Here is a 17,553-nt window from a genome sequence, read left to right on the forward strand (position 1 = left end):
ACTAATAACTCAACTTGGTCGAAAAACCCAACTAGCAACTTAACATGGTCCGAAGAATACTCGACAATCTCCTGAGCAACAGTAACAACACAGCTTGGAGCACCTCCATGGCTAGACGACAAGAAACAATAGTGGAACTAGAAATCCTGCAACACCTCCAAGAAGGAAATAACGCCAAAAGCACCAACAAGCTATCACATTAAGAGAAGGTTAGTAGGAATGTTATCTTCAATAAATCTCAGATGTTACATGACAACCTATCTATTAATGCTCCTGTTAAGAATAGTGTTGAAGACTTAATTGATGTGGAAAGCACACTAGATATTGATAATGTTGTTATCCAAAATGAACCCATTGTTAAAATTTCTCCAAATATTGATGATTTATCTAGTTTTGAGCATTCTTCTTCAGTTGTGTAGCCTTCACAACATTCTATTGCTACTGCTAGGGCTAAAAGGCAGCCCAAACCAGTTAAAAGGTTAATTGAAGAGTGCAATATTGCTTATGCTATATATGTGTGTTGCAAAAGAGACTAAAGGTAATTCAGAACCTTCTAAATATTCTAAGGCTATTACTTCCTGCTCATTTCAACAATTAGATAACCGATATGCAAGATAAGATGGGGTCACGTGAAAAGAATGGTACTTGAAATTTAGTGAAATTACCTAAGGATAAAAAGCCTGTCTATGCCAAAAGAATATTCAAGAAAGAAGGGTATTTCTCCAAATGAGCCAGCAAGGTGTAAAGCAAGATTAGTTGCTAAAGGTTATAGGCACATTCCAGAATACTGATTTTTATGATGTTTTTTCTCTAGTTGAGTTCTATTCGCACTTTACTTAGTATTGTTGCCATGAATGATTATGAACTTGAGTAGATATTAAAAACCACATTCTTACATGGGAAGTTGGAAGAAGACATTACATGAACTAAAATAAAGGTTTTGTTATTCTTAAAAAAGAAAACATTGTCTGCAAGTCAAAGAAATCTATTTATGGTTTAAAATAATCTCTTAGGCAATGGTACAAGATATTTGATCAATGCATGCTCTCATGGTTTTAAGCGATCCGATTATGATTATTCTGTTTATTTGAAGATTGTTAATGGCTCAACTAATTTGTATGTATTTTTATGTTGATGATATCTGAATTGCTGCAAAACAAAAATCAGAAATAGCTAAATTGAAGGCATAGTTGAGTAAAGAGTTTGAGATGATGGACTTAGATGCATCTAAGAAAATTCTTGGTATGAAAATTGTTATAGAAAACCTAGAAAATTATACCTCAGTCAATGAGATTATATTTAAAAGGTTCTTGGTTGGTGCCTATGATTTTTTTTCCTCATAAAAATTTGTCTTGTGTTCGATTTATTTTTGCATATTTGCTACCAATAAAGTTGCAGAAATTGCTGTGCATTAGACGAAGACGAAGTGCGTTATTAGGTCCCCAGAAATAATTACTTCGTTGAAAAACATGGAGTAGTAGTGGAGTATTATTGCTTGTGTCGATAGAGCCAATGATGTTCTCCCTCCCAGCATGGCTGACAAGTGACAACCACGCGGGAGTTATTTGATGGAGTAGCAGTGGAGTATCAGGGCTTATTTAGTTACACTCGAAATATATTTTTTTAATTCTCCGTCACATTAAATCTTGCAACACATATATGAAATATAAAATATAGATAAAAATAATTAATTGTATGAAATGTTCAATTTTTTAGATAATAGAACGAAATGTTCTGGCTTCAACTTCTCACAAAAGAGAAGCATCAGATCAAGCTTATTACAAACTCACTCCAAACAAAACTCACACAGGTACAAACTAGTTCCCAAGGCAATAACTAAAGTTTTTCAACCATTTGAAGCAAAAATAAACATGACTTTTGACTCTAAATTTCTGCAAGCTTTTTGGATAAGCACATTGTGTTCATCCAGCTGTTGCAATGGAGCCCAAAACTGGAACCAGTATGTCGCCTACCTGCAAAAATATTTTTGGTTGATATTCATTAGTTTTGGTTAGATAATAATTATCAAATACAAATAAAAATACTACAATACCCATGGAACTAAACAAAGGCCTTACCTGCTGTCGGTTGCTGGATTACTTTAGTTGACTTTGTGCCTGCCTGGTGCGGTGGTGCCTGGTGCCTGTGGTCAAGTAGACTTCATTGCGTAGATCACTTTATTTTTGCAAACATATATAAAGAGAGAGAGTAGAGATCATCAACAAGCTTATGTGCCACTCAAAACTGTTAGAATATAGTAGCTGAAAATAGTGTGTGTGTTAGCGGTGCATGTTAGTGTGTTGAATATGTTAGAAGCATGACACATGGCACAATATTCAGGAGTATTGAATAGACGCCATACATGCATAGGCTAGAAGAGCTTGTAGATTAAGTCAAGTCTTTATTGTAAACGATCTCCATGTACAGCCACGAAGGGGGCTCTTCCCTTCACTATATAAACACGGAACCGGAAACCAGGATGGTCATCCCGTTACCTCATCCTTCTATATGGTATTCAGAGCCTAAAAATCCTCACGGATACATCGATCCTCATGGCAACCTCCTCTGAAGCTGCCGCTTCCTTCTTTAGTTTTCTCCCACCAGTAACCAAGAAACTAACTCGTAGCAACTACAACATGTGGCTTGCTCAAGTCACAGCCACTCTGCAGGGCGCTCAGCTCTGGAGTTTCACCAAACCCACCACCAAACCCCCTCCTGAGTTTCTTGAGGTCGACGCCGCCGCTGCTGCGGCGGCGGGCAACAAGGCGGAACCGGCCGTCAATCCGGAATATGAGAAGTGGTTGGCCAAGGACAGCCAAGTCCGCAGCTACCTCTTCACATCCCTCTCCGAGGACACCTTCTCCCAGGTCGCGGACGCGACCACGGCGGCCGAATTGTGGGCCGCAATCCAGACGCCCCAAGCGTCCCAGTCCCGCGCCCGGATCATGTCCACGCGGATGGCGCTCGCCACGGCAACCAAGGGGTCGTCAACCGTGGCGGAATTCTTCACCAAGATGAAGGGCTTGGCCGACGAGATGGCGTCGGCGGGCAAGAAGCTGGACGACGATGAGGTCGTCTCCTACATCCTCATGGGTGTTGGAGAGGAGTTCGAGTCGGTTACATCTGCGGTTGCAAACCGTACCGACCCGATTTCTCTCCCAGAGCTCCAGGCTCAGCTCGTGAGCCATGAACAACGCCGTGAGATCCGCGATGGCGGCTCCCACTCCTCCGTCAACTCTGCAGAAAAGGGCGGCCGTCGTGGTGGTCGTCCTTCCTATTCCCGTGGCGGCCGTGGTGGTGGTGGTCGCGGCGGCTTCGGGCGTGGCCGCAACAGCGGTCGGAATGGTGGTCGTGGTGGTGGCCACAACAACAACAACAACTTCACCAACAACACCTTTCTCGAAGGTGTGATCTGCCAGATTTGTGGCAGGGAAGGCCATGGTGCGGATCGCTGCTACAAGTATGTCGGCTACCCACCAAAGAAGAGTGCATCCGCAGCAACAACCTCCTACGGCGTGGACACCAACTGGTACATGGACACTGGTGCCACGGACCACATCACTAGCGAGCTAGATCAACTTACAATCCGCGATCGCTACAACGGCAACGACCATGTACACACCGCTAGCGGATCAGGTATGAAGATCAATCACATTGGTCACAGTACTTTGAGTTTCCCTAATAGCAACCTTCGTCTACGTAACATACTTCATGTCCCAGAAGCAAATAAGAATCTTGTCTCTGTCAATCGCATTACTCGTGATAATAATGTGTTTATTGAGTTTCACCCTGATCATTTTTTGGTCAAGGAGCAGGGAACGAAGAAAACCCTACTCCAAGGCAGATGTGAGCGTGGCCTCTACCCACTCCAGTCATCCAATAAAGAAGTGCTTGCCACCATCAAACCATCCACCTCGCTATGGCATCATCGACTTGGTCATGCATCCACTCCAGTAGTTCAGCGTGTCCTCAACCACCATAAGCTCCCTTTTGTTCAAGATTCCAGTCAACATAGTATTTGTGATGCGTGTCAACAAGGAAAAAGCCACCAGCTGCCCTACCCTAGGTCAACTAGTGTGTCAAAACACCCTTTTGATCTTGTTTTTTCTGATGTATGGGGCCCCGCTCCCAAATCTGTCGGTCAGAATAAATATTATTTAAGTTTCATTGATGATTATAGTAAACATACTTGGATCTATTTACTTCGTCAAAAATCTGAGGTGTTTCGATGCTTTCTTGATTTTCAGCAACTTGTTGAGCGTCAATTCGATTGCAAAATCCGTGCTATGCAAACAGACTGGGGTGGTGAATATCAAACTCTTAGCTCCTTCTTTAAACGTGTAGGGATATCCCATCACATTTCATGCCCTCACGCACATCAACAAAATGGTGCCGCCGAACGCAAACATCGACACATTGTCGAGGTCGGCCTCACTCTTTTAGCCCATGCTTCTATGCCTCTCAAATTTTGGGATGAGGCATTCATCACAGCTGTCTTTCTTATTAATCGACTACCCACCAAAGTCATAGACCACGACACACCTCATGAACGTCTTCATGGACAAGCTCCTGACTATATGTTTCTTCGCACCTTTGGATGTGCATGTTGGCCCAACCTTCGACCTTTTAATCCTCGAAAGCTTGAGTTTCGATAAAAAAATGTGTATTTCTTGGTTACAGTAACCATCATAAAGGGTTCAAATGTCTTGAGCCCACTACTGGTCGCATTTATATTTCCCGTGATGTGGTGTTTGATGAACATCTATTTCCATTTTCCAAACTTCATCCTAATGCGGGTGCCCAACTCCGTGCAGAGCTTACCCTTCTACCTGATATCCTTCTCAACCCAACCTTCACATTTGGGAAAACTCAAGTACTTGATCAGTGTGTGAGTTCTTCATTACCTACTAACTCATCATCAAATTCTACTGGAGAATTGATGACTGCAGGTGAAACAAGCACATGCACAAATGGGATCGGCTTCCTCTCCGGATCGCTGACGACCTCAGGCGCAGCTGCGAGTCTATCAGGCCCTCCTCCAACCAATGGAGATGCGGCCTTGTCAGGGCCAACCGCTGACCCCGTCGCATCCGATCCATCTTCGTCGCAGCAGCATGCAGCTGCCCAACCAGATTCGACCATGGAGTCTGGAACGCCTATTTCTGGACTCGGTGGTGCTTCGTCGCAACATCATGCGGTCGCACAACAAAATTTGGCCTCAGAGTTTGGAATGCCTATTCCTGGACTTGGTGCAGCTTCATTGCAGCAGCATGCGGCCGCACAACCAAATTTGGCCGTGGAGTCTGGTGCGTCTATTCCTGAACTTGGTGCGGCTCCTACATGCACGTCTGCACCGACTCCCTCTATTCCAGTACCACCTCGTCCTGCCACTCGTTCTCAGCATGGAATTGTGCAGCCTAAGCGCCGCACTGACGGCACTGTCCGCTGGTGTAACCTTGCCACGACAGAAGAGCCATCGTCTGTTGATGATGCCATACAAGATAAACGTTGGTCTATGGCTATGGATGAAGAACATCGTGCTCTTCTCAATAATCACACTTGGCATTTGGTCCCACCTCCACGTGGCAAGAATGTCATTGGATGCAAATGGGTGTACAAGATCAAAAAGAGAGCTGATGGTCAAGTTGAACGGTACAAGGCGCGTTTGGTGGCCAAAGGTTATCGACAACGCTATGGTCTTGACTATGAGGACACTTTCAGTCCGGTTGTCAAAGCTGCAACAATTCGCATTGTTTTGGCTGTAGCTCTATCCAGAGGATGGTCTCTTCGCCAATTGGATGTCAAAAATGCTTTTCTTCATGGTGTCCTTCAAGAGGAAGTGTATATGCATCAACCACCTGGCTATGTTGACTCCAAGTATCCAGGCTATGTTTGCAAACTAGACAAAGCTATTTATGACCTAAAGCAAGCTCCTCGAGCATGGCATGCTCGTCTTTGTGCAAAACTTGAGTCTCTTGGATTTGTTCCTTCCAAGGCAGATGCATCACTCTTCTACTTCAACAAGGGACGGTACACTCTATTTGTCCTTGTTTATGTTGATGATATTATAGTAGCTAGTTCATCTCCCGATGCTACCAAGGCCTTGCTTGTTGATCTGCAACATGACTTTGCACTTAAAGACTTAGGTGACCTTCATTATTTCTTGGGCATCGAAGTCAAGAGGGGAAACACTAGTATGCTTCTCACCCAAGAGAGATATGCCACAGAGGTACTAAAACGATCTGGTATGGACAAGTGTCATCCTGTTGATACACCACTGTGCAGCTCAGAGAAACTAAGTATAGAAGATGGGAACAAACTTGGATCTGAAGATGCTACTAAGTACCGTAGTGTGGTAGGAGCATTGCAATATTTAACCCTAACAAGACCAGATATATCCTTCGCAGTAAACAAGGTATGTCAGTTCTTACATTCACCTACCACTATACATTGGAGCGCTGTTAAAAGGATCCTGAGGTACATCAAAGGGACCACCAAACTTGGCATTAAGTTTAGCAAATCTGAATCCATGTTAGTAAGTGCCTTCTCAGATGCTGATTGGGCCGGTTGTGTGGATGACCGAAGATCTACTGGAGGTTTTGCTGTATTTCTTGGCAACAACCTGATTTCTTGGACTGCTAAAAAGCAACCAACAGTGTCAAGATCAAGCACTGAAGCTGAATATAAAGCACTCGCCAATGGAACTGCAGAAATGATATGGGTCCAGAAGTTGTTGAATGAACTTGGGGTTAGGCACCCACCTAGAGCACAACTATGGTGTGATAATCTAGGTGCAACCTACCTTTCTGCAAATCCAATTTTTCATGCACGAACAAAGCATATCGAAATAGACTTTCACTTTGTCAGAGAAAGGGTGGCACAAAAATTACTAGAAGTCAGGTTTATTCAACTGGAGATCAGTTAGCTGATGGCTTCACCAAAGCATTACCGGTAATCAAATTGAAGAAATTTAGAGACAATCTCAACCTCCAAAGTGGCTGAGATTGAGGGAGGATGTTAGAATATAGTAGCTGAAAATAGTGTGTGTGTTAGCGGTGCATGTTAGTGTGTTGAATATGTTAGAAGCATGACACGTGGCACAATATTCAGGAGTATTGAATAGACGCCATACATGCATAGGCTAGAAGAGCTTGTAGATTAAGTCAAGTCTTTATTGTAAACGATCTCCATGTACAGCCATGAAGGGGGCTCTTCCCTTCACTATATAAACACGGAACCGGGAACCAGGATGGTCATCCCGTTACTTCATCCTTCTATAAAAACTACCATGGACAAATAGCCATATTAATAAACAAAAAGACAAAAACAACGAAGAGCTAGCTTGTTGGCTCGCACAAAATGATTGCTCGGCTACTCCATCTTCGAGGAGCTGCTGCAATAATCTTCGTCTTGATCCTTTCCATGACACTGTCTTCGTCTTTTGCTCATGGCTGTTCTGCAAGCGAGTGCGAGGCACTCATCTCCTTCAAGAAAAACTACAAAGACCCTAACGGGCTCCTCTCGTCATGGCGAGGCGAGGACTGCTGCGGGTGGAAGGGAGTCCGGTGCAACAACCAAACTGGCCATATCATCAAGCTTGACCTCCATGGCCCTGAGGACTTCATGGAAGCAGAGAACAACTTGAGAGGTCAGATAATAATGAACTCCTCCATTATTGCCGCCTTACCACATCTGAGATACTTGGATCTTAGCTTCAACTACTTCAGTTATAGCACAAGCGAACCTTTGTCATTTTTGGGTGCCCTCAACAACCTAAGGTATCTCAACCTCTCCAATGCTGGTTTTTCTGGGAGTATACCTGGGCAGCTTGGTAACCTTTCTCGCTTGCAGCACCTTGATCTTAGCAGCATTGATCTTCAGTACGCATCAGATCTTACATGGTTGCCACACCTATCTTCACTAAAGACCCTCTATATGAGCGGATGGAACCTCAGCTGCGCAAGCGATTGGGTGAGCAAGGTTAATATGCTGCCTGATCTGAAAACCCTCGACCTGTCTTGGTGTTCCCTTAGCAGCGAAACCTCTCGTCTTTCCCATTCTAACGTCACACATCTTGAGATCCTTGATTTATCAAACAATGCATTTATTAACTCATTCCTCCAACACAGCTGGTTTTGGGATGTCACTTCCATCAGGGAGCTTTATCTCTCTTCTTGTGGATGGTCTGGGCTCATACCTGGTGCATTAGGAAACATGTCCTCCCTTGAGGTCTTATATATAGATGGTAATTCCATATCAGGTATGGTTCCAACGGCCTTGGAAAAATTATGCAGTTTGCATTTACTCAATTTGGAATACAATATTATCAGTGCAGACATAATAGGGAGATTACCACAGTGTTCATGGAGCAAGTTGCGTGAGCTACACTTGCATGGTGCAAATTTGACAGGGCAGTTGCCGGCTTGGATAGGAAATCTGACTAGTCTCACCTTCCTTGACCTCTCATCGAACATGTTGATTGGTTCTATACCATCTGGGATAGAAAACATGAGGAGTCTAAGTTACCTTGACCTCTCAATGAACATGTTGGTTGGTTCTATACCATCTGGGATAGTAAACATGAGGAGTCTAAGTTACCTTGAACTCTCAACGAACATGTTGGTTGGTTATGTGCCTTTTGGAATAGGAAACATGAGGAGTCTAAGTTATCTTGACCTCTCTCATAACATGTTGGATGGTTCTATACCATCTGGGATAGGAAATATGAGGAGTTTGAGTCACCTTGACCTCTCTTGCAACATGCTGCATGGTGATGTACCTAGTGGGATTGGAACACTTAGTAATTTAACTGACTTGATCCTTTCCAGCAATAACTTCAGCAGTGTGCTTTCAAAAGAACATTTTGCTAGTCTCATGAACCTTGAGTATCTGGAAATTGAAAACACATCCCTCAAATTGGATTTTGGTGAAGATTGGGTTCCTCCGTTTAAATTAATATATGCAATTTTTGGGTCGTGTGACATGGGTCCTCAGTTTCCTACCTGGTTGAGATGGCAAACGAGCATAGATGTGCTTGATATCTCAAACACAAAGATAAATGATGTTTTGCCACACTGGTTCTGGGTTGCATTTCCTAACGCTTCCATGTTGAAGTTGTCAGGAAATAAACTCAGTGGTACTTTACCACCAAATTTGGAGCTGCCGCTCGTAGAAATCATCTATCTCTCTGGAAATTCTTTATCGGGGCAGCTACCAGCAAATCTCACTGCTCCTCACCTAAGTAGTTTGGATCTCTGCAACAATCATTTCACAGGCACCATCCCACCATACTTGTGTAATGGTTTCTCGGAAATAAACCTATCGAACAATCAATTAACAGGGGGTTTTCCACATTGTCAAAGTAACGAGTCTTCATTTTATTTATCTATGCTAGACTTGAGAAACAACAATCTGTCTGGTGAATTCCCTCGCTTCCTTCAATATGCTCCAAATTTAATCCTTCTTGACCTTTCGTATAATAGGTTCTCTGGAAGTGTGCCAATATGGGTAGCAGAGAAAATGCCCAGCTTAGAGGTTCTGATCCTAAGGTCGAATATGTTTTGTGGTCACCTTCCTAGGCAGTTATCAAGGATAGTTGGACTTCATTACCTGGACGTAGCACAGAACAACATATCAGGAATTATACCTTCATCCTTAGCAAGGTTGAGAGCCATGGCAGATCCACATGAAACAGATGATGACCATTTGCCAGATTCATTTGGTATTCACAATAGAGACATCATATCAGCATTCATAAAAAATCGAGAGCTTAACTATACCCATGAATTCACAAAACATACTGTGTTGATAGATTTATCAAGTAATGGTTTCATTGGACAGATTCCGAAGGAATTAACTTTACTCAAGGGACTTCGGAGTTTGAATCTATCCAACAACCAGTTAAGTGGACCGATTCCAGATGATGTTGGTTCTTTAAGGAAACTAGAATCCCTTGACCTATCTTACAATTATTTCAGTGGCAACATACCATCAAGTTTATCAGATCTAACATTCTTGAGCTGCCTCAACTTGTCGTACAACCATTTATCAGGAACAATCCCCTCAGGACAACAGCTGCAAACACTCAACGATCGGTATATGTACATTGGCAATCCCGGACTTTGTGGGCCTCCTCTTCTGAGGAATTGCTCAATGAATGTAACAAATCCACGTTCAAAAAATGTAACGAATCCAACTGTTAGTCAACAACATGAAGGTGGCAAGTCATCTTTTTACATCAGCATGAGCATGGGATTTATAATGGGTCTTTGGATTGTATTTTGTACCATGTTGTTCATGAAGACATGGAGGATTGCTTACTTTCAGCTTTTGGATCAGTTATATGACAAGCTTCATGTGCAACTTGCTATCAACAAGGCTGCCATTCTGAGGAAATTTGGAAGCAAAGAGATTTGAAGGTTTTCTTCATTGCTTAGTCCATGAACCCTTTATTAGACAAGTTAATATCCTAGACATTCTTGTGTGACAAATATGTAAAGGAATCAATCTTGATTTGGCCAGAGATAGTAGTTTAGACCTGTACGGTAATAAGTTAGCAATGATTGTATCTTTCCTGTATAGGCTGATGGCCAAATCACGATTGGTCTCTTGCTCCCTATGTAAGCCACCGGTGAGGGGCTGTTCCTTACCACAACATCAACACGCAACCCGTCGCCACCGTGCGACTTCCTCACCTAGCGTCTCTGTGAATTCTATCACCCTTTTTACATACGAAGCTTTTTTACTGCATTGTGTAACAACGCTGGCACCCCACGCATTGCTGCAGAAGAAATCAAGAGTAATGATTGGCACATACTGTACAGTGGAAATATTTTCACAAATATGCAGAACAAAAGGAGCAGGTTCATGTTCTTACTCAAATATGAAATATCTTTATTTTACTATATGAAGCCTTCTCTTTAGAGCTGGATATGGATCTGGGAGATACCAACATGTAGCAATAATAGGCCGTGTGTACTAGCCTTTGTATATGTATGTGATATGGATTAATTCGGTTGAGACCTTGTAGGTGTATAGTTCGTAGGTTCGTATCAGCTTGTGTTCTAATCCTTGACTAAATCAATCATACTCATTTATACCTTGTAAGCCATGGTGGAGGCTATTTTCACATGATAGTGAAAGCATCCTCTTTTTCATCTTCATTCACATAAAACCCCAGATCATCAACGGCGTGTCCTCATCGAATATGTCTGCCGCTCTTGGTCCGTCGGTGGCTGAGAAACTAACGCATGAGAACTTTGTGTCATGGGGCCCTCAGGTTATGCTGGCGATCCGCGAAGCACGGAAAAACCCAGGCGCCTCCTAGAATTTTCAAGATTGTAGAAGCTGACAAGTAACACACATCATCAGCAATCCAGACTATGCCACATGGATCACCCGAGACAAGCAAGTCATAACGTACCTGCTGAACTCTGTTTGCAAGGAGATCCTCTAAAAGGACCAAATGGCACAAGAGGGGGCAGAGGTGAACCAGGCTCCAAAAATTTTAAAGAACAAACCTTAATCTGCACGATTATACTCACCCCTTGAATTGTTTGGTCTTAAGACTGCAAAGATCACACTAGGGCTTGTCCTTAGGGACAACAAAGTCAAGTCCACGAACACTAACAACATATTTCTTAGGCAAGTCGCTGTTCGCTTGAACTTATCAGCCAAAATCAACCATACTTTTCCAACCACAGAACAATGTTTTTCTCTCACAACAAATCAGCATCAGCCATTCTTGCAACCAAACAAAGATCAAAGCAAGATGGAAATGCAGCACTTGAAAAGATGGACAACAGACAACTGAATTTTCCACATGATGTCGAGTAGTTACCACAACCCGCTAATATACTTTTTTGCCCCCAAAAAAGGACTCTGATTACACTCTCTTGATCCACCTACTCAGACTCGATCAAAACACCATGCCTCAATCCAGAATCAACAATGCAAGCAACGGTATCCCATGCCCTCAAGCTTTTCAGTGCTCCAAGATGTTCTCTACTACCAAACAAGAATTAATATGGGAATGGCTCTATCAGTCCAGATTGAATGATACTATCACAACTCACAAGATAAATAATAACCTTTACAAGTCTGTAGCAAGAGCAACTTAAAGCTATATGTTATACCAGAACTAGAAGGTATGGCCCTCTCACTTGAAAAGGACCATCTACTACCACCAGATACCAGCACATCTATGGTATCTACATGGCAAAAGAGAGCATTTGCAATCTCTCTCGCTACTATTGCTTAACCTGCATCATCACTACTTCTTCCTTCTTTTGGAACCCCTGTCTGGCTGCGAAGCTCCAGCAGAAGACGCCTCTTGAGCAGCCTCGACTGCTTCGGCTTTAGCACTTCTCAAGATCCTCCTAGGCACCTCCATTGATGGGCCTGCATTGTTATTTTCTTCCACCAGTTCAGCTTTGACTCTCTTGCGCTTCTTCCTCGAGGAACGATTGGCTGATGAGACTTGATCTTCCCCAGGTTCATTTACATCATCATCACCATCAGCTTCACCGTCCTGACAGGGCCATTCAGTACCACAACTAGAACAAGCTCTTGAAGCCTACATATGCAGAAATATTAGCAAACCATGCTTTACCATCAACATGAGTTAGCAGTGTGAACTATGATTTAGGCAAGTACCTTTCTTTGTGAAAATTTCTTCTTTAAGCAGTACTCATGAATTCTAACATTGCATCCCTCATTTAAACAACTTGATGCCTGTTGTGTATAACATAAATAATACTAGCAGGTTATATGGGACAACATTAAGGGCAAGACAATGCAACTGAAAATCATAGAATCATCACATATCAGTACCTTTATACAAGCTTCGTTGCAGACAACACAAGATGGGATATCATTACCACGGAACCAGCTTCGGAGATCAAGAAATGATCTGGTGCCCAGACCAATCTTGCCTGTGGAGGTGTATGACAACCAACGATCCCGTATCAGTTCATCAAGAGTATTCTCTTTCTGGCTCAGTGAGAAGTTCTTTATGGAACTAGGAACGCGAGATTGGCTGTCCTCTGAACCGTCTACAATTACAATCTGGGAACAGAACAGTCAATAACTCATGATGCCACATTGCAATCAAGCTTAAACTGTCAATCAGTAGATATAACAGTGCTGCCATGCCATGTCACAGAAATACCAAAAGGTGATACCATTGATGACATGATAATTGCAAAGTATATGAAACTATAATATGCTCACTTAAATGCTTGTAAGGCATAAGTATTATGTGACACTAAGCACATGGCCAATTAGTACATGTCGATACATGAAAACCAAAAAATCATGTTCCCAGAATTACTATACAGTAAACCTGGTTTTCAAGCCGGACATTGAGAGCGTCAATACTGGTTATGCTCCCATCAGTTCCAGCTTCCTGAACTATTGCTTCTAACTGCCACAGTAATGATTACATACATCAATACATGCGAAAGGTCAACACAACATATGTAGTGTCAGACTGAGGTATGCAAGGCCAAGTATCGCATACCAGTCCCTTGTAGAATGCAATCTGGGGCACAGAATACTTTGTTCCGAGCTTAGATTCTTCATCAACAATGTTATTAACAACTCCGTAATAAACCATTCCATCATATTGGTTTATGCATGCCCGCAACTCGAACTGCAAATAGGCGAGGTCCTTATTGATCTTGAGAAGTGTATCATTGAACAGTTGTTGATGAGTGGCTGCAAGTCATGATATGCAATAAGTGATTAGAGAGTAGACATTTGTCCAAATGAATCCAGAGAAGCTTGCAGCCCCTAGGCTATCGACTCTTCTATAAAACTGGTGCTAAATATATGATTCAGCCAAGCAGGCAACAGGGCATCAGTTCGGCTGAGTGATTCAAATCCCAGGTGGAATCAAGACCATTGTTTCAGATAATCACATAACGCAACATTGAATTCACTGTTTTTTATAGCAAAACTTTGAAGTTTGGAGTGATTCTGACTGGCTCAGGTGATCAGCAAACAAAAGATAAACATTTCATAGATCTACCTTAGGTGAGAAAGTAAGTGTAGCTACTGCTCTGGATCAGACCCAAATTTCCACTAAATTGTTTGTTCAAGATACAGTATTCACTTGATAACGAATTTATATTGTGAGGAGCATGAGCAGATCAAGAAGAGGCCAGCTTAAATCAGAATGATGCTAAGAAAGGCAAACTTTTTTCGAGACAAAGAAAGAGAAAGGGGAAAACAAGCAGCATCAGGTTTTGTATACAGCAGCATTTGCCTGACAAAATCAGATGGAGACCAAACTAGCACTCTTTTCCCTGACAAACAGAAGATCTGGAGACACAAATGGATTCCAGAAAAGTATAGAGATGTACACACCATTCCGAACAAATGTATTACTTACTACCACCACACTGCCACAGTAATAAGTTCAAGAAAAGAGAATCATTCCATGGAACAGATGCGAAGAGAAGGTGAAGAAAGACTAGAGCTATAAAGCGGGGAGAGTTAGGTACCGGGGTCCCTGTCGGAGACAGCGGCGAACAGCATGTGGAAGTCAGGCTCCGCAAGGGGGGCCCGGGAGAGCAGCGCCTGCAGCAGTGTGTGATGCCGCTGCCGCCACGAGAGAGGCGCCATTGCTGCTGAAGGTGATGAGGATGGCGTAGCAAATGAATGGGATAGGGGCGCAGCAGAGGAGGACAGAAAAGGAGGCAAAGAGGAAGCCAGGAAGGGGAGCAGCGCAGCAGCGGAGGAGTAGCGGTCGGTCGGGCGGAGGGAGGTTGATGGGCGAGTCGAGTGCGAGGCAGAGGTCGTGCGGGCGGTGGGGAATCGATGGGAGTACCATCCAGTATAATCTGCTCAGAAGCTTTGGCTTATACGCTGGAAGGAGAGAAGCAGGCAGGGGAATGGCGGGAAGGGATGGAGATGCTAGCTTAGCTTGCAGCGTAAGCTCCAGCCTCCAGGTCCTGGTGCTGCTGCTGCTGCGTGCACCTCTGTAGCTCTGCTCTGATCAGAGCCCATCAATAAAGGCGGTGCATTTCGTCGAGCACTTGTTGGGCTCTGGCGTCCCGCGTACAGAGAAGAGACATAGAGACGACGAGAGGAGCGTGCGAAGCAGACGGAGGGCGTACCGGGGTCCTTGCCAGAGACGCCGGCGAAGACGGCGTGGAAGTCGCGCTCGGAGAGCGGGCCGCGGTGGAGCAGCGCCTGCAGCAGGGTGTGGTGCCGCCACGACAGCGGCGCCATGCTCCGGCTCGCGGCTCGCCTGGTGGGAAGTGGGAACCGGGGACGCGGATCAGGACAGCCCACCAACCTACTCGGCGAATTCCTCCTCCTCCGCCGCCGCCGCCGCCTGTGGGATGGAAGGGGGGATTTTGGGGGATGGAGGATTCGGTTGGCGTTTCGCGGGAAGCGCAGGGGAGGCGGCAAGCAAAGCAACAACCCTACGCCGCCGGCCCGGGGAAGGAAGGAAACGGTGGTGGGCCGTGGATTCTCGAATGGGCTGGGCCGGCAGCCTGCCGAATTGGACTGGGATCGTCACTTTGTCCGCTGCCAGTTTGGCCAGTTTGGAACAATTTCCTTACTCTAAACCAAGAAAATGTTTGGAGTTAATAAAATAAAAATTTTATCAATCCCTTAGATAAGCCAGTGTTTGAGGAAGAAATAATTGGACCCACTTGTCACCTGCTTACGGTTTTATTTTTGCAAAAGTTTTTGAGTTTTTTTTATGAGGAAAAGTTTTTGAGTTGGAAAGCCGAAGTTGAGGAGGAGGAGAAGAAGTATTGACTTCTGTTGACCAAATCCTCTCCGAAAGGAAAAAGAAGGCTAGAAAGAATAAATTTCTAAACTCCATCTACATGGATGTTAGCCATCGTTCGTTGGCCATCTGATTATCTTTTGTCGAGTATTTGTCTATGCAGTCATCCATACTGCAAAGCGTTGTATAAGTTTGGTTTTGAGATTTAGAACTATTCACAGCGTGGGTATAATTTAAATTTTCTAGATTTTTTTTGTAATCCATAGTGCTTTTGTAACGTGTTCATATACCTAGCTATTTTTAATATAAGTCTTCTTTCATCCCAAAGAAAACATTTACTTTTTTGTGAATTGACCAATATTTACATCCAAGACGCATTCGAAGGGAAAGTACGAAGATCTTGGATGTCACACATGAGATTGAGGATTTCCACCATGTGTTTTGGGCATCGTTGAGTGTGTTAATGTCACTATAATATGTTATCATGGCCATATTAAAAGAAGCATATAAAGTTGAAAACAACCAATAATTTATTACTATCTCTATATATCATAAAATCTAGTTATCTAACACGTAGACACCAACAAATTATTTAAGTAAGATGGACAAACATCTAACACTTACTCCCTCCGTCCTAAAAAGTGACGTTTTTTTACTTTCCGGAGACATCTTGTTTGACCATCCATTTTATTTATTTTTTTTATAAATATCATCTAATTTGTTATAGCTTATTTTATCACTAGAGTAGTAATAATGATTTATTTATTTATTTTATAATTTACCTAAATTTTTTAAATAAGATGAATGGTCAAACACGATGTAAGTAAAAAAATGTCACTCTTTTTATAACGAAGAGAGTAGGTATTAAACATGTAGTTTTTTAGGAGAGCATGTAGTTGAAAACTAGAAGCAGGATGCTTGATTACATAGGGTGGCCCTTATACTTTGAACATTCGTAGAAATATGTGGTACAATTTGGCACTTGCATCGGACCTACATTCATACCAAGCTTCAACCTGCCATCCACACCTCAGGAAAAGTGTGTGGACCTATGGATCTAAATGCCATGCCTAGATAAATTATAACATGTGATTCTATTACTAGTAGGCGTCCAATTTTTGGTGTTGACATGATGGTGGCTTCCCTCCAAGCATATAGCTCCTCGTCTCTTTGTCTTAACTTTTGGCACTCATATCTCTGGTATCCCTATAAAGGTGCAATACACATTTCATTTTGAGCACTCTTCTTCTGAACTTTGGCATTCATGTGAAAGACAGTTTTCATCTATGCCCATGTAACACAAATATATCACTAGTACCCTCTCTTTTCTAACTTTGGTATTCATAGGGCGATGTCTTCAATCTAAGCTCATAGATACAATCCCTTGTATCCATAAAAGCCTCTATAAGTATTCTTTTTTTACATGGCGATGCTTCCTTCTAAATCCACAACACATAATCCCATTGTGGGTACTTCTCATCTAACTTTGGCGTTCACGTGAAGGTGGGCCCCTCTACTTCACACAACATTGGCTTTCTCTTAAGTCTGTAGCACATAATCCTATCGTGAGCATATCTGACCTAATTTTGGCGTTCACGTGAAGGTGGTCTCTTCTATGCCTACTTAACACAAATCCATCCCTAGCAGGCCTCTTTTTCTTACTTTGGCATTCACGCAACGATGTCTTTCCTCTAAATCCACATATACAATCCTTTGTATCCATAGAAACGTCTAGTAGGCCCTCGTTTTTGCATGACCATGTCTTTGCTCTAAACTTGTAACATATAATCCCATCATGAGCACTCCTC

The 17,553-nt window shown here is 43.0% G+C and overlaps 3 protein-coding genes across 5 annotated transcripts; 2 read left to right on the top strand and 1 right to left on the bottom strand.

Annotated features, from left to right (window-relative positions):
- LOC110429910 (glycine, alanine and asparagine-rich protein-like) lies at positions 2,492-4,646 on the top strand. Its single transcript, XM_021446655.1, has 2 exons — positions 2,492-3,636; positions 3,816-4,646. The coding sequence occupies exons 1-2, from the start codon at positions 2,553-2,555 to the stop codon at positions 3,848-3,850; spliced, it is 1,119 nt and encodes a 372-aa protein (XP_021302330.1). The 5' UTR covers positions 2,492-2,552; the 3' UTR covers positions 3,851-4,646.
- Positions 7,301-10,684, top strand: LOC8071438 (probable inactive leucine-rich repeat receptor kinase XIAO). The gene has a single exon (XM_021445942.1). The coding sequence runs from the start codon at positions 7,360-7,362 to the stop codon at positions 10,414-10,416; it is 3,057 nt and encodes a 1,018-aa protein (XP_021301617.1). The 5' UTR covers positions 7,301-7,359; the 3' UTR covers positions 10,417-10,684.
- LOC8071439 (non-structural maintenance of chromosomes element 1 homolog) lies at positions 11,814-15,420 on the bottom strand. Of its 3 annotated transcripts, none has more exons than XM_002442662.2 (6): positions 15,120-15,420; positions 13,520-13,716; positions 13,343-13,423; positions 12,832-13,065; positions 12,655-12,732; positions 11,814-12,574 (listed from the first exon to the last, which is right to left on the bottom strand). In XM_002442662.2, the coding sequence occupies exons 1-6, from the start codon at positions 15,232-15,234 to the stop codon at positions 12,272-12,274; spliced, it is 1,008 nt and encodes a 335-aa protein (XP_002442707.1). In that variant the 5' UTR covers positions 15,235-15,420; the 3' UTR covers positions 11,814-12,271. The 3 variants fall into 3 exon arrangements, with proteins under 3 accessions (XP_002442707.1, XP_021301333.1, XP_021301334.1); XM_021445658.1 differs by lacking the exon at positions 15,120-15,420 and adding an exon at positions 14,505-15,106; XM_021445659.1 differs by lacking the exons at positions 13,343-13,423; positions 15,120-15,420 and adding an exon at positions 14,505-15,108.

The sequence above is a fragment of the Sorghum bicolor genome, chromosome 8 (genome assembly GCF_000003195.3).
Source record: "Sorghum bicolor cultivar BTx623 chromosome 8, Sorghum_bicolor_NCBIv3, whole genome shotgun sequence".
In the NCBI taxonomy this organism is placed as follows: domain Eukaryota; kingdom Viridiplantae; phylum Streptophyta; class Magnoliopsida; order Poales; family Poaceae; genus Sorghum; species Sorghum bicolor.

What these genes read in the sequence shown, in the direction of transcription:
- LOC110429910 (XM_021446655.1), top strand. Translation starts at nt 2,553, where the DNA reads ATGGCAACCTCCTCTGAAGCTGCCGCTTCCTTCTTTAGTTTTCTCCCA. An exon ending in ACACACCGCTAGCGGATCAG is followed by an intron (nt 3,637 to 3,815) that starts GTATGAAGATCA and finishes GTCAAGGAGCAG; the next exon opens with GGAACGAAGAAAACCCTACT.
- LOC8071438 (XM_021445942.1), top strand. Translation starts at nt 7,360, where the DNA reads ATGATTGCTCGGCTACTCCATCTTCGAGGAGCTGCTGCAATAATCTTC.
- LOC8071439 (XM_021445658.1), bottom strand. Translation starts at nt 14,625, where the DNA reads ATGGCGCCTCTCTCGTGGCGGCAGCGGCATCACACACTGCTGCAGGCG. An exon ending in TTGCATTCTACAAGGGACTG is followed by an intron (nt 13,424 to 13,519) that starts GTATGCGATACT and finishes TTACTGTGGCAG; the next exon opens with TTAGAAGCAATAGTTCAGGA. An exon ending in AGAAATTTTCACAAAGAAAG is followed by an intron (nt 12,575 to 12,654) that starts GTACTTGCCTAA and finishes CTGCATATGTAG; the next exon opens with GCTTCAAGAGCTTGTTCTAG.